The sequence below is a fragment of the Haemaphysalis longicornis genome, unplaced genomic scaffold, assembly GCF_048455015.1.
Source record: "Haemaphysalis longicornis isolate Haplotype H1 unplaced genomic scaffold, Haemaphysalis longicornis Haplotype H1 scaffold_12, whole genome shotgun sequence".
NCBI classification, from domain to species: Eukaryota; Metazoa; Arthropoda; class Arachnida; order Ixodida; family Ixodidae; genus Haemaphysalis; species Haemaphysalis longicornis.
In genome coordinates, this window is record NW_027526225.1 from 100,164,712 (window position 1) to 100,181,811 (window position 17,100).

The window sequence follows — 17,100 nt, forward strand, 5'->3', positions numbered from 1 at the left end:
ACCGCACACACTCTGCAGCCTACAACATTGCAGCAACGCGATATGCCGATTTCTGAGATACCGAGGATGCCCAACTAACGATAAGGTCCGATGCCAAGCGATTTTTTTCACACAACCGCAACCCAAACTGCTCTGAATTCCAATCTTGAGCATCGTCCAATCACATCGCAAGTCGAATACGCGTCATTGATGTTGGTTGTTGCCGCCGCCGCAAATGTCGCATGGCTTTGTAAATAAATACTGCTTTATCGACGGGGCAGGCCATGAAAAGTGCGTTCATTTGAGCCGGTCTATGCAGTGCAAAAGATCACAAAAGTTTGACAAATTCACGTCAGTGTCCCAATAAGGGAACCGCACCTTAAGTCTCACTATTGTCACGAGGCAAAGGATAACGCAGGCTTCTTGAAGGATTTATTTGATCAGGGCAAACTTGAGGTCCGCACTAAACTATTAGGAAAACACATACGTCAAAGTAGCCGTCAAAAAAAGGGACGTGCTCCGTCGAGAGTCGGCGAATCGAATGCCTCGGTGTTTGCTCTCCAAGCATCCATTTCGAGCACTTTCATTTTTAGAAACATTCAAGTAGATCGAGAACATTTTCCAGCAAACAAAGACAGCTCAGGATAGTAATTGCAAGGCTGCACCCTTTCGCTATCAAACAAAATTGCCGGTGTGTCATACAAAACAAGAAGCAACCAGGCGCTTCGCTTAAAACGTAGGATAAATTGCGGTCGTGGGCGAACGCTTTCACGCGTTGATATAAAAACATCAATAAACAAGCCAGTAGTCACGGCTCGCGGCAACCATGGCATGCCCAGTCAGATAAATTGAATTGTGGGGATTACAGCTGCCTTCAATGGATCATGGCCGATATACATATTTGAATCGGCAGTGATTTGCGACTTTGACGTACCCACTAGAAGGAGCACTCAGCGACTTTCGTATGAACACCAATGTTTTCACATTCACCCATTATAAGGAAAGCTTAGGCGCTCTCAAATGCCACAGTTTATTTCTTGAAATGTTCGATGATAAAAAACTCAGTTCACGTCTCAACCTATCTCGTAGTGATGTTCAGGAAAAAAAATTCTTGCAATAGCCAGTGCTTATTCGCGCCATGCGTCGGATAGGGTCTTCGAATAAAATGGATGCTACCTGCTTTGGTGCAGTGCGTACCGAGCTCTGACTATCAAGCATCGAGGAACTAACCTGAGCCAAAAGCTCCTCGGAGTACGTTGTCATAGAAGCTTGCTGGATAGCTCCTCGAAGTTCCATCATCTGTGACCAAACCAAGAGCGCCGATATGCGGTGGGTTAATCAATCATAAAAGTACACTTTGCTGTACTCACAGTGGCATTTATGCTGCCTGAAGTCTATACCCTGTCAATGAACTAAACGCTAGTATATGCCTCCATTATGCCACCAACCAGTCCAAACCAGTTTAAGTCACATTTACGAATTTGGTTACTTCCACGTATACATCTTTCTACTCTGCATTGAGTATTTGTGACGTGTGTCAGATTGACGGAAAAACACTCTGATTTATGCAATGGTACACTATAGGAAAAAGCGCGTCTGGCAGAACCGAGTTTGTGTGCAAAAACATTATGATTCTTTCAATAAGCAATCAACGGGTAAAAAAAAACACGTAAAAATGTTTTGCATCCATGCTCACTCGAAGTTTATTTCCTTTAATATGTATTTTATGGGTACTACTTCTGTATTTAGTTATCGTATACGCCATTCGATGCAAGGCGGCAGCGATAACGATACTCCGAAGCAAAAAATAGACCTCAGTTCAACGGATTCACCGGTAGTGCTGTTCTGTGATTCACCGCTCACAAATAATAACTGCCTCGGTGAAGAAATCGACGCAGCTAACTTTCTTCGGAACTGTAAGGCTGTTAGAGCACCGAAATCTTCCCTATTCCATCGCACGAAATGGCAAAAATCGTTGAAGGCCATTCAACATTCTGCCATCAATACAACAACAGAACACAGGCAGGGCGCAAAATTTATCAGCCGTATTGTAGACCTCGCCCGAATTTTCGTAGTTTCTTAGTTTTTAATGTCGCGCTTGTTCCTCCTGTCGGCCTCCCGCCAATAATTGCCTCTTATTACGAAATTGTCGAAGCCTAAACTTTAGTTTTCATGTCCAGGTTACGGAAGTGAATTTAAATTTGTCAATCTTGCGATGTCATAAAGTCCCGACATTTTGGCCTCTTTTCAATCTCTTCAGGAACGCGGGGCAATTGTTCCGGAAGCGGGACTTTCCAGCGAAAATTCGGAATGGAATGTCACCCCACCTGTGCTTGATTTTTCAGTTGCAGCGCTCTACCATGGCTCCGTCCGCGTATACTGTGACAAGGCTAACAACGTCCATCTCTGGCGAACGCGTGCTATGAACTCTAGCTGTCGCTGGAGTTTTCATTAGTTATCCTGACTTCAAGGGGCACTGACCATCCCGAACTGTTGTCATATTTGAGATGAAATACTCATAAGAAGCTTACTTTAGTCTTCATTGAGCTTCGTCAATCCTCTTGGAGGTACGCGCAACCGCGTGTTCTGTTTACGAGGAGCAGCAGGGACCAATTGCGGTAAGCTAACTTTCCTGCATTTGGATTAGCATTGCAGTGAAGCCTTCCTTGCAAGCGCGATTGTAAACGTTTGTGGCCCGCACGGGCGGCAGCCCAAAGCGGGTAGGTTCCCAATGACAGCTGTCGCGCGCAATTGCACGGGCACGCCATGCATGAAATGTGCCACGTACGGCTCGCTTCATTCGTTGCGCGGTGATGACCGGCAGGAGGATGCTGAGCCAGTGGAGCATCCAGAAGAAGAGGAAGAATAGCCGGATGCGGAACTTGAGCTCGGGCACGATGGTGTAGTAGGCCGCGGCGCAGAGGATCGGCACGCTGTAGGCGTACGCGTACAGCAGGCTTGGCCCCAGCAGCCAGCTGGCCAGCTTGACGCAGCTCCCGAGCAGGCCCAGCTGAACGCGCATTCGGTCCACCAGGAGGGCCTTCCTGCCACGCCGCGGCAACGCGCTGGGTGTAACGCGTGAATCGCATGGAGCGTTTCCCGCGCGCGAAAACGCACCGTGCACAGGAAAGGCGCACTAACGCAGCCGCGGGCTCCACTCGCACGGTGCGGCCGCCGGCGATAAGAACACGTTGGCGGTGCCGCGATGTGGAGAAGGTAGCCCGAGCAGCCGCTTCTTGCCTCTCGCCAAAATGAAACTCAAGGTGCAAACGAAGTTAATCATGTGGGAAAGTAGCCGATAATGCGGCTTAAAATGGCGCTAGAAATTCTTATTCGCGCCCCTCATTTGAGCGGCAATCAAATGTCTGCCCTGGTGCTAAACGTAAACATATCTGGGCAGGCGGCGTTGCTCTAGGGGGCCAGCCGGCTGCCCGAACGCTTTAAAAAACGTTTGAACCCGCCGTTATAGGCGCCATCTTTACAGTAACACAAGTAGCCACGCCCGGCAGAACCCTTCCCACTTGCGCGCGCCCTTTTCTAGCCGAAGTAGAAGCATTCGCTGGCGAGGGCGTCATAAAAACGTGCGGTGCGCTTAAAGGAGCCATGAAGAGAAAATGCAAGTTGGTTTTATTCGAAAGAATTCGTGTTTTATAGTGCCCCCAGCGCTTGTCCGGATACAAACGGTGCTTTATTCACTGAGAAATTAAACAATTTAGGTTAAAATTTTGATTTCCCGCTCAATCGTGCGTTTTCGTGGTCCCAAGTGACATCACTGAAACCGACCGCTCTGCAGCCTAGAATACCTTCATTCACGCATCCGCCGTACAGGGTAGGGACACGTATACGCTGGCGCCGCCATTTTTGGTTGCTCGCTCGCCGCCGAAGCAAGTCATTGTGTCAAAACCGCGCTAAAATTATCGCCGCAACGCGGTTTACTGAAGAAGTTTGAATCATATTGTCTGTTTCGCGTTGCTAGGTCTCGTGGGAAACGAAAAGAATAACGCGCTGAGCCCATTGGCCCAATTGCGGCGGCACGGGACCGTTCGAAGGTTGTCTCCACCCTGTACAGCGGTGTTGGTTTGTTCCCGCGTTTCTTTACGTTCCGTAACCTAGATGGCGCCACCATACCGTGGCAAGCGTTTGGTTTGTTTTTGCCCGCATTTAAACCTGGCTTGTTTTTGTTCTGGGAGAAAATATTCGTTCCCTGAAACAGTGCTCGCTCGACAAATGGGGTCACGTAAGACACCGTTTCTTGCGTCAATCGGCCAGTGTCGTCTGAGACAGCCCCAAGCCCCGTAGTGCTGTGCAGCGAAACCAAGCATGCTGTGCGCAGTACGAACAGCAGAACGCATCAGTACTTCTATGTTTACATGTGCTTTCGTAACTTCCACTGTTTGTCCCATCATTCTTATTGCTTTGTAAAGAATGTGCCCTAAATTTAAGCGCAAATCGCTCGTTCGTCTAGTTTGTAAGTTCTACCTAATTTGCGTCTGCTTCTGCCAGCCTCCGCCAATCGCAGAGCTTAGCTCATGTGACGACATAGGTTCTGTTGCGGGAAATGAGCTGGTGGGTCGCATGACCATTCCCGTTTTTCCTAATTATGTAGCTTATTTGAGCGAAGTTTACGTTAAAAGTGGTGTCAGTATGATTCTAACGAGACAATCTTTTGAATGAACCAAACTTGTGTTTTCTCTTCATGGCTCCTTTAACCGTTCCATGCAGTGTGCCCTGAGCGGCACACACGTGCGGTAGCTATATATCCAGTTTTCGACGCGTGTAATTGGCCCTGTTACCGCTCCCTGCCACCGTTGGTAAGAATTCGGGACATCTGAAGCGCGTGTGCCGGAGGAGAAGCGTTGCGACATTAGATTCCATCCCCCAAACCCTGGGGATTGCCAGACCTTTGTCCGGAGTGGGTAAACGAGTGTGGAAATCTATCGTTTCCGCGCATGTGTTTCGCTCTTTTGTTTTTGGGGGTCACTCCTAGACACTGGGATCAACTTCGCGATGACTTTCGGTCCTAAAGTTCACTTAAACCTAAACAGCGTATGTGCGCGCTGTTCGGGCTCGGCGTCAATGGGAGGAAGCAGCATATCGAAAAAAAATGGCTCAAATCCACGCTGTGAAAGTGGTTGGAAAGCAAAGCTTGAAACGACACCTACAAGAATTGCCCATGCGACGTCACTTGAATTCACAGACCTGGCTCTACAAAGAGTGAAACCGGAGGTTCTTCCTGCCGTTACCTAGAATTCGCAGGCGTGGCTTCCCGAACACAGAAGCGTCGGCCACGGCCGGGCTAGAGCGGCGGACGCCGCCGCTGTAGCACGGACGTTCGTCGCCAGAAGGAAAATGGCGAGGAGCGTTATTCGAAGGGTCAGACAGCGGAACCTAGCCATCCCGGTGCTAGCTAAGGGCTACATCACCGCGCGAGACAAGCGCGGACACTAAAACAATTCGCCAAGTGAGCTTAGTGATTCCCATTTATACCGATTTAAACTAGCTATTTTAGTAAGTTTGAGAATTGCTAGAAACCTGTGGGAACTACGATAATCGGTCGTTACAAGAATAGTTCCTTATTTCGCCTTTTGTCATATCTGTCAAAACAAAGCCGGAGTGGATTGGTATTCGCCAATTCAGAAAACGGAGTGCCATTCGTGGCAAGAAGTGCGCTTCTCTAGCGTTTCTTCAGCGGCAAGATGTCTGTATGTGGTCTCTATATTTTGTTTTCCCGCCCTTGCAACCAATCCTTATCGTATCTTTGCCGTACGGCCGTGTAATTTCGTCGGGTCAGGGTTACCCAGGAGGTGCGGTCGGACAAGTTAACCCGTGCGAAAGAAGTGCGCAATGTACGCGATGCTGCTCCAAAACAGGCCCAAAACAACCGTCGCTAAAGCAGACGACAAAGACGACTGCATGGTCCCGCCAACGCGACCGCCGAGGTGAGCAGCTCCGGCGCGCTGGGAATGCTGGGTAAATTAAACTCGCAGCGCCATCTACAGTGTGCTCTGTGACTGAACCTCCTCCTCGCCCCCCTCCCACCTCCTATGGGTTGGGAGTTTGTGGTCCCGCACGCCACGAAAGAACAGTTGGCTGGTAGAGCTAGAAAGCTTTGCTTTAAAATTACGGTCAGAATTATTCTCTTGTTGTTTTTACGTGTGTATTGTTTGCGGTGGCTGTAATCGCTCTCCAAAATATTAACCAAATTTCTTGGGAGAAATGCTTGAAACGGAGAAAATATCAGAGTGACTGTGGATGGCATGTCTCTACGTAGTTTCCCGCGTAGCAACATCGGTGATTGAACCTTCACGTATGTTCACCTAATTGCAGTGTTGGGTCTACCAAGCGGTCTTGCACGAGCAGTATAGAACGGCTAGTCTGCTCCCATATTCTCAAAGCGTTACTCGCAAGACTCCTGCTCCTACATAAACACTCAAGAAAAGACTAAGACGCTTCCAGTTCTAGAACCCACTTAATCTTTAACCCGACCACTCCTCCCAACAGGCCTGCCTCGCTTATGGCATTGCTAAGTACTCAAGCGTGAGGGCAACGCCTGACCTTCTGTTCGGCGTGCTTCGGGAGCGCAGGCAGCAGCCGAGGCTCCTGTGGATGCAGGCCACGTAGAGGGCGACGGCCTTCGAGATGTACATGAACCAGAGCCTCGTGCTGACGCACATGAACGAGAGGAAGGGCACGCCCAGAAAGGCGTGGCTGATGGCCACGTTCTTGAAGAACGGCTCCAGCTGCCGCCAGTCGTCGACCAACAGGGCCGTGCCGAAGTCCGAGTAGATGTGCAGGACCACGTTCAGGAACGCGATGGCAGCCTGCGTGGAAGAGAGGAATTCACGTCCCCCCAGCGGTCAGAGATAGGCGGTTGACGAGGTACTGCTCTCTGATATGCTCATTTCACCGACCTCGAAATTTTTATGAGCCCTCGCGAAACCTTCCCTCCCAATGTCGCTACTCCCGTGCAGCCGTACCTTCTCTGCGGCTATCGGTTCCCGATCCGAAGACGATATATAGTTACCCTTCCGGTCAGCGATTACAACGGCCTAGGCTGCCCGGAATGGGTAGCCGACCCCGTCGACCTAGACCACTCGCACCGCACCCATAATCCGGACCTTTCCGTGAATACTTTGGGGCAGTGTGAGGCAATGCTGGTCAGCTCCGACGCGGAGTCCCAACTACGCTGAGTGGTCCGAATGGCTGAAGATGCAGCGAGGGAACACTTGCTCCTTACCGCCGTCCGAATATTCCATTTCGCCCCTCTCCTAATTTTTGGGCACAATATAAAAGAACTTTACTATCGTAGAAATGCGGGTGCAGTTCCTAAGTTCAGGAGCCCAAGTGACGATTTGACCACATCTGCCCTGGGGAGCAGTTGGAGGGAGTTCAGGTCAGCGCTGGTCGACAGGTCACCAGCTGCTTGGAAGGGGAATAGGAGAGAAAAGAGGCGGCAGGTCTGGGCTGTGAGCATACCTGACGATGATGTGGGTTAGGGCGACTGGTTGAGAAGATTATGATAATAAATTCTTTTATTAGGAAGAGGAGGAGAAGAAAATTTCCGTTCTTCGGGGTATTGGGACGGGTAGAGGGGGTGTGGCCGGGTGGGATGGGGGAAAGGAATCGTGCGAATTTTACGGGGAGTAGTTTCTTAAACTTCAGGCACCCTTCGCCGAGCGCAGCGTTTTCATTATTGTGATGGATAGCGTGGCGAGTGAAGCTGGCCGCACGAGGTGACCGCCTTCTTTATAGTGGATTTCGCGAAATTGCTCTCGGAGGGAAGGGGACGGGCTTCGCCAAGTTTCTATGTTGTCAAACTCGTGTGTGGCCAGTTTCAATGGATGGCATTGCATCATCATCGCGATTACCATCAGCTTAATTTATTTGCTTGTCCCTGAATATACTCTATCACTGCACCTGGTGATGTGTCGACCCGCATTGTCTATCTCCCAAATACATATGCGGCACTCGACCCACGAAAGTAATTTCAATGGGTAGCATTGCATCATCATCCCGATTACCCTCAGCCTAATTTATTTTGTTTGTCCCTGAATATACTGTATCACTGCCACTGGTGATGTTTCGACCCGCATTGTCTGTCTCCCAAATAATGCGGCAGCCGACCCACGAAAGTCAGAAAACATTGCCCCGAATTGGGCCCTTATAAGAGCGGCTAAGTATCTCGCAGTTTTGCTGTAACGTGGGTGTGCGACTCGAATTCTAAGCAGTTATGCGCTTTCATTCATTCCGCTGACACGTCGTCGGCAGCATCTTTTATTTGATATCGCATTCGCCGATCCGGCATCGCTTTGATTGATGGATTGTAGGGTTTAACGCGCCAACACAACGCAGGCGATGAGGCGCGCCGTAGTGGAGGGCCCCGGATTAATTTTGACCACCTGGGGATCTTAACACGCGCCTAAATTTCGAATACACGGGTGTTCTCACTTTTCTCCTCCATAAGAAAAGCGGCCACTGCATAATGCGCAAATTAATCACAATAAATTCTTTTTAAAATGCTTGCACAGCATGAACGAGAATATATGGCGAGAAAAAATAAGTCTGCACAAGAAATATGCTGTGTAAAAGAATGATAAAACGCAAAGGATCATCAAAACTGATTGGTAACACTTACATCATCAAAACGGAGGGGCACCCATAAAAAATATGCATACATTTAGGCAGCGTTTATGGCGCTAATGAATTCTCAAGTGTGATAACGACGTGCTGTTTGACACGTTTTTTAAATGAATGACATAAAATAGAAGTTTTGATCTCAGCAGGTAGTTGATTGCAGAAGATAATTTCCAGAAAATACACCGTAAATTTTATATATTTAGTTTTAACTTTGGGAAATAGCAGATTGTTGTTTTCAGATACTCTCGTTGGGTTGAGGTTAAGCATGTTTGTGTCCGTTCGGCTACCGAGGGATATTACTTTCTTACGTACGTGGTAAATATTTGTCAACTTTTGGTGAAAAAGGTTGTGTAGTGGTAGTACATTGAGAGTCCTGAAAATAGCATTTGCTTGTGAGAGATGACTGTTTATTGAATTAAACGACTAAAGATGGCGAACGGTAATTAGTCTTACTTCTTGTCTCTGTAGAAGCTGTAAATGGGTCATGTGGGCTAAGTATTTCCCCATGATGCCAACAGGGATATTTCTTTCTTAAGTACGTAGAAAATAATTGTTGCAAACTTTTGGTGAAAAAGGTTGTGTAATGGTAGTACGTTAGCCCAGTTTACATTGACTCGACGAGGGCGCGTTGAGTCGAAATAAACAGGTTTTTTGGGCTCAACCCCCCCATGTATATGCGAGCGGGTTGGGTGAGAGAGCCGTCGCGGCGAGTCCAGTCGACTCGGAGGCAGGGGGTGGGTTGGCTCGCTCGTCGGGCTGAGTCGGCGGACCGCGGGGAGCAGAATACCGTATTTGCGCGGTTCTAACGCGCCCCCGATCGTAACGCGCGAGTAAGTTCGCGAAGGAAAATTCGAAAAAAAAATTGACACTGGCAGTACTGCGCAGATGGAAAAGAAATGGCACTACGTACTTCAAAGAAGGAGATTTTATTTGGCGTATGCAGCTGTGGAAGCCAAAAAGGATTGTGCTTCATAATATTTCTCATCCAGTTCCTGCTGGTAATAAAGTCATAGCGGGAAACAGTGAAGCTGCTTGCGATTTCAAGTGCCTTGATCTTCATAATTCTAAGCGTTACGGGCTAATTGAAGAATCACAAAAAAAAAAAAAATGTGCAACAGCTGAACAAGGTACGCCGCATGCCATTGAGGAATCAGTGCGCCGAAATTCGCTCACGTGGTGTTGATGGATTGTTTTAATTGGATTGAGTTTGATTTTGTGGGTACTTCGTGTCCGTTGCGCATGGAAATGCTGCTGGCCGCTTTAAAGCCTATTTCGGTTTTGAGCCCGATTGTAACGCGCACACAAATATTAAGGCTACGTTTTAGCAGAAGAGGGTGGGCGTTAGAATCGTGAACATACGGTAGCCGCTTTTCCGGGAACACCGCCGCTCCCCTCACCTCGATTCTTTGTACGAGGTGCATATAAACGCGGGAGAGGTCGAGGTAGCTGAACCCGCTAGTCGACTCGACCCTTTCTCGTCGAGTCCATGTATCCGGGGCTATTGAGAAACCTGAAAATCGCATTTGCTTGTCGAAGGTGACTGTTGATTGAATTAAATGACTGAAAGATGACGAAAAGTAATTACTCTTACTTCTTGTCTCTGTAGAAGCTGTAAATGGGACATGTGGGGGAAGTATTTTCTCATGATTCTACCAAGGGATATTTCTTCCTCAAGTACGTGGTAAATATATGTTGCCAACTTTTGGTGATAAAAGTTGTGTAATGGTAGTACATCGAGAGTCCTGCAAATTGCATTTGCTTGTGAAAGATGACTGTTAATTGAATTAAACGACTGAATGCTGACGAATGGTGATTACTCTTACTTCTCTATGTAGACCCTGTTAATGGGACATGTGAGCTAAGTAAGTGTTTTTCCATGACGAAAGACAGTATTGCAGGTGGCCGTGTAAGAATGAATAATATGAGGACATTATAATGTGGCGTCGAAAGTACCGCGGTATTTGAATTATTACTCTTAACCCAAGCCCAATTTTTTCGATACCGTAATAATATGTTGATGAAATTTTACATGAGTGTCAGAGTGTTACACAGAAACAGGACGGCAGGTGATGTGTGAATGACATGGTTTTGCCACATTGTTGATGGTGTGGGATCAATATAGCGCACTGGACCAGGAAAAAGCAGGAAATGGGTTTTCGCAGGGTTGATATGGAGTTGATTACATTTAAACCACATTATCAGGTTATCTACGTCGTAATTTAAAAGGATGATACTCCAGTTAGAGATTTTTTGTGAGCAAATGTAGTTGTCCACCAGCCTATAATATGGTATTAGTAAACTTAAGACAATTCGGAAAATCATAATATATACTAAAAGAAGTAGTGGCCCTAAAATGGAACCTTGTGGTACACCTTTTATTAATCATTTGGGTTGTTAATTAAAAATTTCTACGACTAGGAGCCAATTTGTTATTTACCTGCGGATTAGAAACATAGGATCCCGAATTACAGGTGCATTCAGCTTTTGAAGAAGGGTAGTATACATTACCGTATCGAATGCTTTAGTAGAATCTATAAGGATATCACTCAAAATATGACCGATGTCTTTACCGCGTTTTATGATACTCGTAAAAGAAATTAGGGCAGGCTCAGTCGAACACCCTAGACAAAAATCGAACTGATGAGGGCAGAGAACATTCAGTTTGTCGAAATATTACATTAGGTGTGTTACAATTAGCTTTTCAACAGTCTTACTGAAACATGGTAAAGTACAAATTTGTCTATAGTTTTCAAGCAGTTCCCTGTCACCTTTTTTGGAATGGTGCTAATTTTACCTGCTTTTAATAGATCAGGAAATGTGCCCTGTTTTAACATACAGTTTATAATATGACTTGGACGAGCGGAGGCGTGGTTATTAATTGTTTGTATTATAAACGGGAGAACTCCATCAAGCCCGGGTCCCGTAGATTTTAGCTTAGAATATTATGCGGTTAATTTCGCTGGAATTCGTAGGGTAATGAAAAAATGACTGCGACAACTGCACCATGTACGTAGGAGAGGCAACGGTGGCCGTAGTCATGTCATTACCGTTGAAAACTTTTTAAATTCCTCGGCAATATTTTTTGGTTCCGTAAAGGTTCGCGATGCAGTGTTGATTTCAGAGATAGGGTGCCTCGTTGATGAGAACTGACTTCATCAGTTCCCACTTTTTCCTGAATCCTTTTTACGTTATACAATTTCCACCTCAAAATATGAACACTTACATTTATTAGAGGTCCTTCGCTCAACCTCAACTTTTCTCCACTGGCGAGATAGTTGTTCCAGGCATCGGCCGCTGTGCGAGAACGTGGCGATCTCAGTCCTGGCACGCATCATTATCATCATCAGCCTATTTTGTTCTACTGCAAGGAGAAGGCTTCTCCCACTGAGTGCCAACGCGGCATTGTTTCCTTAAAACGCAGCACTATAAAACTGTAGATAATGAACACTTTTACGTAGCTATCCAGAGCGTTCTCGGCCAGATGTGCCTACGCTTTTCTTTGTATCATAAGGTGTAGCTTAATTGATTGATTGATTGATTGATTGATTTTGGGGTTTAACGCGCCGACGCAACGCAGGCGATGAGGCGCGCCGTAGTGGAGGGCTCCGGATTAATTTTGACCACCTGGGGAAAGGTGTAGCTTAAGGCGCGGGCCACTGAGAGGAACACGTGTCTCACACACCTGAAACGCAACCACCTTCCACGCGAAGCGTTGCATTTGGCGCTGCAGGCGAGGCGGCACGCCAAAGTCCGCTTCGACGAGGAGACCGCAGAGCATGCGGAGAATCTCGACGAACGTGGGCGCCCGGAGTAGCAGCAGGACGCTGTTTAAGGCCGCCTCTACGTACACCGCCGTGCAGAAGGTGAGGTAGATGCTCTTGTTCAGCTGGGCCGCGTCCGTCATCTTGGAATTGCTCTGCTGCGACTCCACGTACATGGACAAGCCCACCACTGCGAGTAATTAATATAGGGTGGGAAGCAACCGTGCACGTCACTTGACCCGGCTGTCACGGCATCGGAGAATGCGTCTTCCCGCAAGTGGCCGAAGGACAGTAGAGAAACGCCAAAGGAGGGACTGAGGCCGACATATCAATCCAGTGACAACAGTACCTTCCCTTCCTTTTTTTTTTTTTACGGGTTCCACCTGTTTCTGCGCCGTTAATATTTTCTTGACTCACAGGTATATTCAGTCTGTTCACGTCTGCAGATTTATAAAGCACGTGAAATATCAGTGCTTCATTCCAGAAGTATTCAAAGCTGATAACACGGAGGAAAGCAGCCGCAGTATAGTGGAATCCCCTTCTGTAACGCTGCTTGAAAAAGAAAACCTATGATCAAAGTTTCACACAGGGAGTGGCTGGTCTTGCTGGAAGTTTCCTATTGCTAAGTGGTCAATGGGATGTACAAATGCGAAGGTGAATTAATTGCTATTAGTGCAGACGTAGTACCCCGGTCATTGCTCCTGCCACATGAAGCGATCTAGTCAAGATTAGTTGGTAGTGAGGAAGCAAGACCTGTGATCCCCACGTCTTTTTATGCCGCTTTTGGTAATAAGAGTTCTTTAAAATTCGGAATACTTAAAAGTGACAAATCAAGCTTTTATTCACATCGCCATGTTCTGGCATTGCATGGTACTTACGCAGAAGAAAGGACCATATGAAGAGCTGGTACAGCAGGTACAAGCTGGTTCTCTTAGCTCGCACGCGCTCGTAATCGGCGGCGGGGAGGTTTTCCAAGAACGAGCATCCCACGAGACGATGAAAGCGTCCTATGATACGGAATCCCGCGTAGAACGGCTGGCACGTCTTGGCTATGGTGCCCTGCCGAATGACCTGCGTCTTGTGCGGTAATAACGCCGGCGAGGACATTGTGCCAACAAGAGAGACCGCTGCCGGTTTGTAACTCCAAGGCGGGCTACTGGTGTCTGCGCAAACCAAGAGAGAGAGAGAGAGAGAGAGAGAGAGAGAGAGAGAGAGAGAGAGAGAGAGAGAGAGAGAGAGAGAGAGAGAGAGAGAGAGAGAGCACAGCATCGAAATGCGGGGTGGAGTCCTCAGTTCAAGGCTAAGTTGTCGACGCCTGCTGCAGTTCCGGCTGCAGCCGAAGCTGGGAGTCGGGACCGTAAACTACAGCTGGACAGCCGCTCCCCCCACTGGTCACGCAGTCTTGCGACCATGCTTTGAAGTCTGCCGAACATTCCTCCACCATGGATCGCAGAATTTATGCAGGGGTACGGAACCATGTAGGATAGAGCCAGTGGAATTTAAGTGGGGCTTGTGCACTGCTTAGAATTAGAAAAAAATTGCGCTTAATAGTCGCTGTCTTTTGAATCGTCTGAATGACGGAGTTAACTTTGCCAGACTAAAAAACAATAAGCAAAGACAAGTAACGCTCCTCTTGGTGTGTTGAAATAATTCTTGTGTGTGATTGGGTTATCATAGAGCGATAATTTTGAAACCTGCTCAGCTTGTGAACCCATGCTTGCCGGCGTGTGCACGTTCGTGCGCGCGCGTGCGGGCGAAAAAAACCTCTTGTCCGATTTGACAGGCGACACTACCTCTAACAGGCGTCCACGTTTGGGGGGGAGCTTTACTTTCGCGCAAGCAACTTCTTGAAACTTCACAAAACGTACGGAATGAAAACGGCTGCTTACACTTACGGCACTGTGTACAGTGCAAAAAAATACTTGTTAACGACACGTTTCATGTAAAATTTATGCAGGTACATTTTACATGACGCGGTACTTGTAATGTAACTTCAATTTACTTTTTGTTGTAAAAATTCTGGCTCCTGCGTTTGTTGCGAGAAACAAAGACGGTCAGAAGACGCGAATATAGATTTTAAGCGTTGTCATATATTGTGTGAATCTCGAGCGATTTTTTCACGCCAAAATCAAAAACGTTTAAGAAAAACAGCTTTTCGAACGGGTCTTGCCGACAACAGCTCACCTCAAGTTTCTATGACTTGGAAATACTGCAGCCGTTAAAATTTAGCCTTGCGCCCCAAGTTCGCCTTGCGGAGTGTCGTCATGCATTGTGTGACCGAGGAATATCAATGAAGAAGAACAAAACAACCCTGAAGACGCCTTTCTTCACTCCTGTTGTCCTTCATTGGTGAATCGGATATCGTTACTTTTTGGGTATGGGGCGTGGGCGTGGCTTTTGCCGACTTGGAATGACGGTGCTGATTATTGCTCACGAAGTTCGCTTTACGTGGCGTGCTTGGAGTTTTAAATGTTCGACGATCGATTGATTTGTTCCCTTCGTGCGCGCATTTTGACAGGCAGTAACGGCGGAACAGATGAGAAGGAAGTCGCCGCTCGTGCGTGCTCACTCACGGCCGCGAGGCAATCGTCGCGGACAGGTAAGTTGAGGGCGAGTGGGGTTCCTTGTCACGGAAGCCATAGGATTGTGGCACGGGAACAAAAAAAAGTGGATCTCATGCATAGCAGGGAGTCAACGTAACGCGGAGCTTTCATCTTGCCATACCTGGCTTGAAATGAACCCGCGCGTGGCCTTTTTTAGAGTTATTTTGCTTGGCCCATCGCTACTTTTCCAGGATGGGGAGGAGGAGCGAGTTCGTCGGGAAACACGAGGCGTCACAAGAGACGTTCAACATCTCAATTTCCGTGGCAAAGCCGCCACCAGCTCCAAGAAAACAAAACGCCACGCACGCATGAAGTGGGGTTGCCAGCTCCTTCCCCGACCGACCCCCCCCTGTGTGATATGGGCAGGCCAGCGTTAATCTGGTGTAAAACATCTTCGAATAACAGTGCAAAAAAACCGACACTAGCGGAAGAAAATTACAGGACAACGCTGTCTCAGGAATGTGGCTAGCCGTTTTGGAGTAAATGTTTTTTTCAGGCCCAAATAAGATGGCAAAAATTAGTGGTCACGTAGAAAGAAAGTTAGCGCCACCTGATCTCGGAGTAAAAAAGAAAAACTTGTACTGTCAAAAACAGGTCCCGGTTTGTCGAGTGTAAAACGGGCGTTATCTATAAAATTGCTTCTGACTGTGGTCACGCGTATGTCGGTCAGACCGGTCGTTGTATTAATATTAGATTATTACAACACAAACACCCACTAAAACTTAAGACGTTTTCACATATCACTCAGCATTGTTCTGAACAAAGGTGCGTTCCTCTGTCTCGAGATACCACCATCCTTTCGGCTCATGACAATCAGCAAACTAGGGAGATTATCGGGGCATTTCACATCAGAAAAGGATCTCACTTGTGCATTAGTGAACCGTCGATAGCATTGCATGAGAAAGAATATTTGTTTTTGGATAAGTCAATATGAGACATGTATAATCTGCTGTGTGTCATGATCTGTGGGCACGAGGGTGTGGGTTGTGGTACTTATGTGGCGATGTGGTTTCAATAAAATTGCTTGTGGGACCGCGTTGTCCTGTCATTTTCTTCCGCTAGTGTCTGTGTTTTTACGCTGTTATTCGAAGATTTTCAACGAATACCAACTGGCCCAAACGTCGATCCTTCTTAATCTGGTGTAACCTTCCCAGACGCCTTCAGCCTCCCACCCACCCCCCTTTAGTTTCCCGCGAGTCGCTTTCCCGGCTCCGCAGGCGCGATATGTGGAGGCCAGCGTTGACTCGTGCAGGATAAAACGCAGCGGCGCACCCAGAAAGGATGCAGCAGAAGCAGCAGCACGCCCCAGAACGCCGGGAGAAAATCGAAAAAAGGCTTCGCTTTAACAGACGTTGTGACTTCGGTCAGACTACTATTGCTGTCTGGTTGCGTACCGAAGCGCTTCTTTCGTAACGTTATCTCGCGTCGCTTTCATTGCACTATCATTTTATAAAATTATCTAGCTATTGCGTATCCTATGGTACATTCATGCAGCTCGTGAGAAAAGAAATTCAGAACTGCTAACAATTTTTCCCACTGAAAAGATTAAAAACAAAATAACACACAACCACAAAGTTTTCGAGATTGGCTGCTACGTTCCTTTGTGTACAAAAAAAGCTTTTTGGGGGATTATTTATTTGAACAGAGCTCGTGTTGGTGCCAGTTGGCAAACCTTTTTTTTCCAAAAAATACATTAGTATAGTGCAAATATATCGAAGAACAATGCACAGGTTTGTGCCCTTCCGTCCACTTGCCAGTCTGCAAGCTTGCGTTCCTGAGAAATTCAGGGGAATGTCTTCGCAAATGCTTAGGCAAATGCCGCTTGCCTAGGCAGCAAATGGCGTGTCCTTTTGTGATCCGTCATCTCAAGGCAGCACTTCATAACGCACCTGTCACTCTCACCCAGGTCTATCATCGGTATGTTTGAAATACTTGGAAGTTCCGCAGTGAAGATACGTGACAACGTTGCCAGGCCCACGGCCAAAACACTGAGCGGCATAGGACGAAATTCTTCTTGTGTTAGTTCGTATGGGGAGGGAGAGGGTGCGGAAGTATATTACCCCTAAGAAGGCATAAGAAATGACGATTACAAATCTTTCTGGGAAGTTGCGTGCATTCAT

General features: G+C 47.4%; 1 protein-coding gene across 3 annotated transcripts in view; it reads right to left on the reverse strand.

Moving 5' to 3' along the window:
- LOC144162092 (uncharacterized) overlaps nt 1-17,100 on the reverse strand; it is a 35,874-nt gene that overhangs the window by 3,082 nt on the left and 15,692 nt on the right. The window contains exons 2-6 of one of the 3 annotated variants that reach the window (XM_077692593.1): nt 13,256-13,540; nt 12,299-12,567; nt 6,535-6,800; nt 2,768-3,023; nt 1,210-1,278 (exon numbers count right to left, since the gene is read on the reverse strand). In XM_077692593.1, coding sequence (XP_077548719.1) covers nt 1,210-1,278; nt 2,768-3,023; nt 6,535-6,800; nt 12,299-12,567; nt 13,256-13,540 — 1,145 coding nt within the window. The remainder of the gene's footprint in view (nt 1-1,209; nt 1,279-2,767; nt 3,024-6,534; nt 6,801-12,298; nt 12,568-13,255; nt 13,541-17,100) is intronic. The other 2 variants (XM_077692594.1, XM_077692595.1) reach the window with 2 other exon arrangements.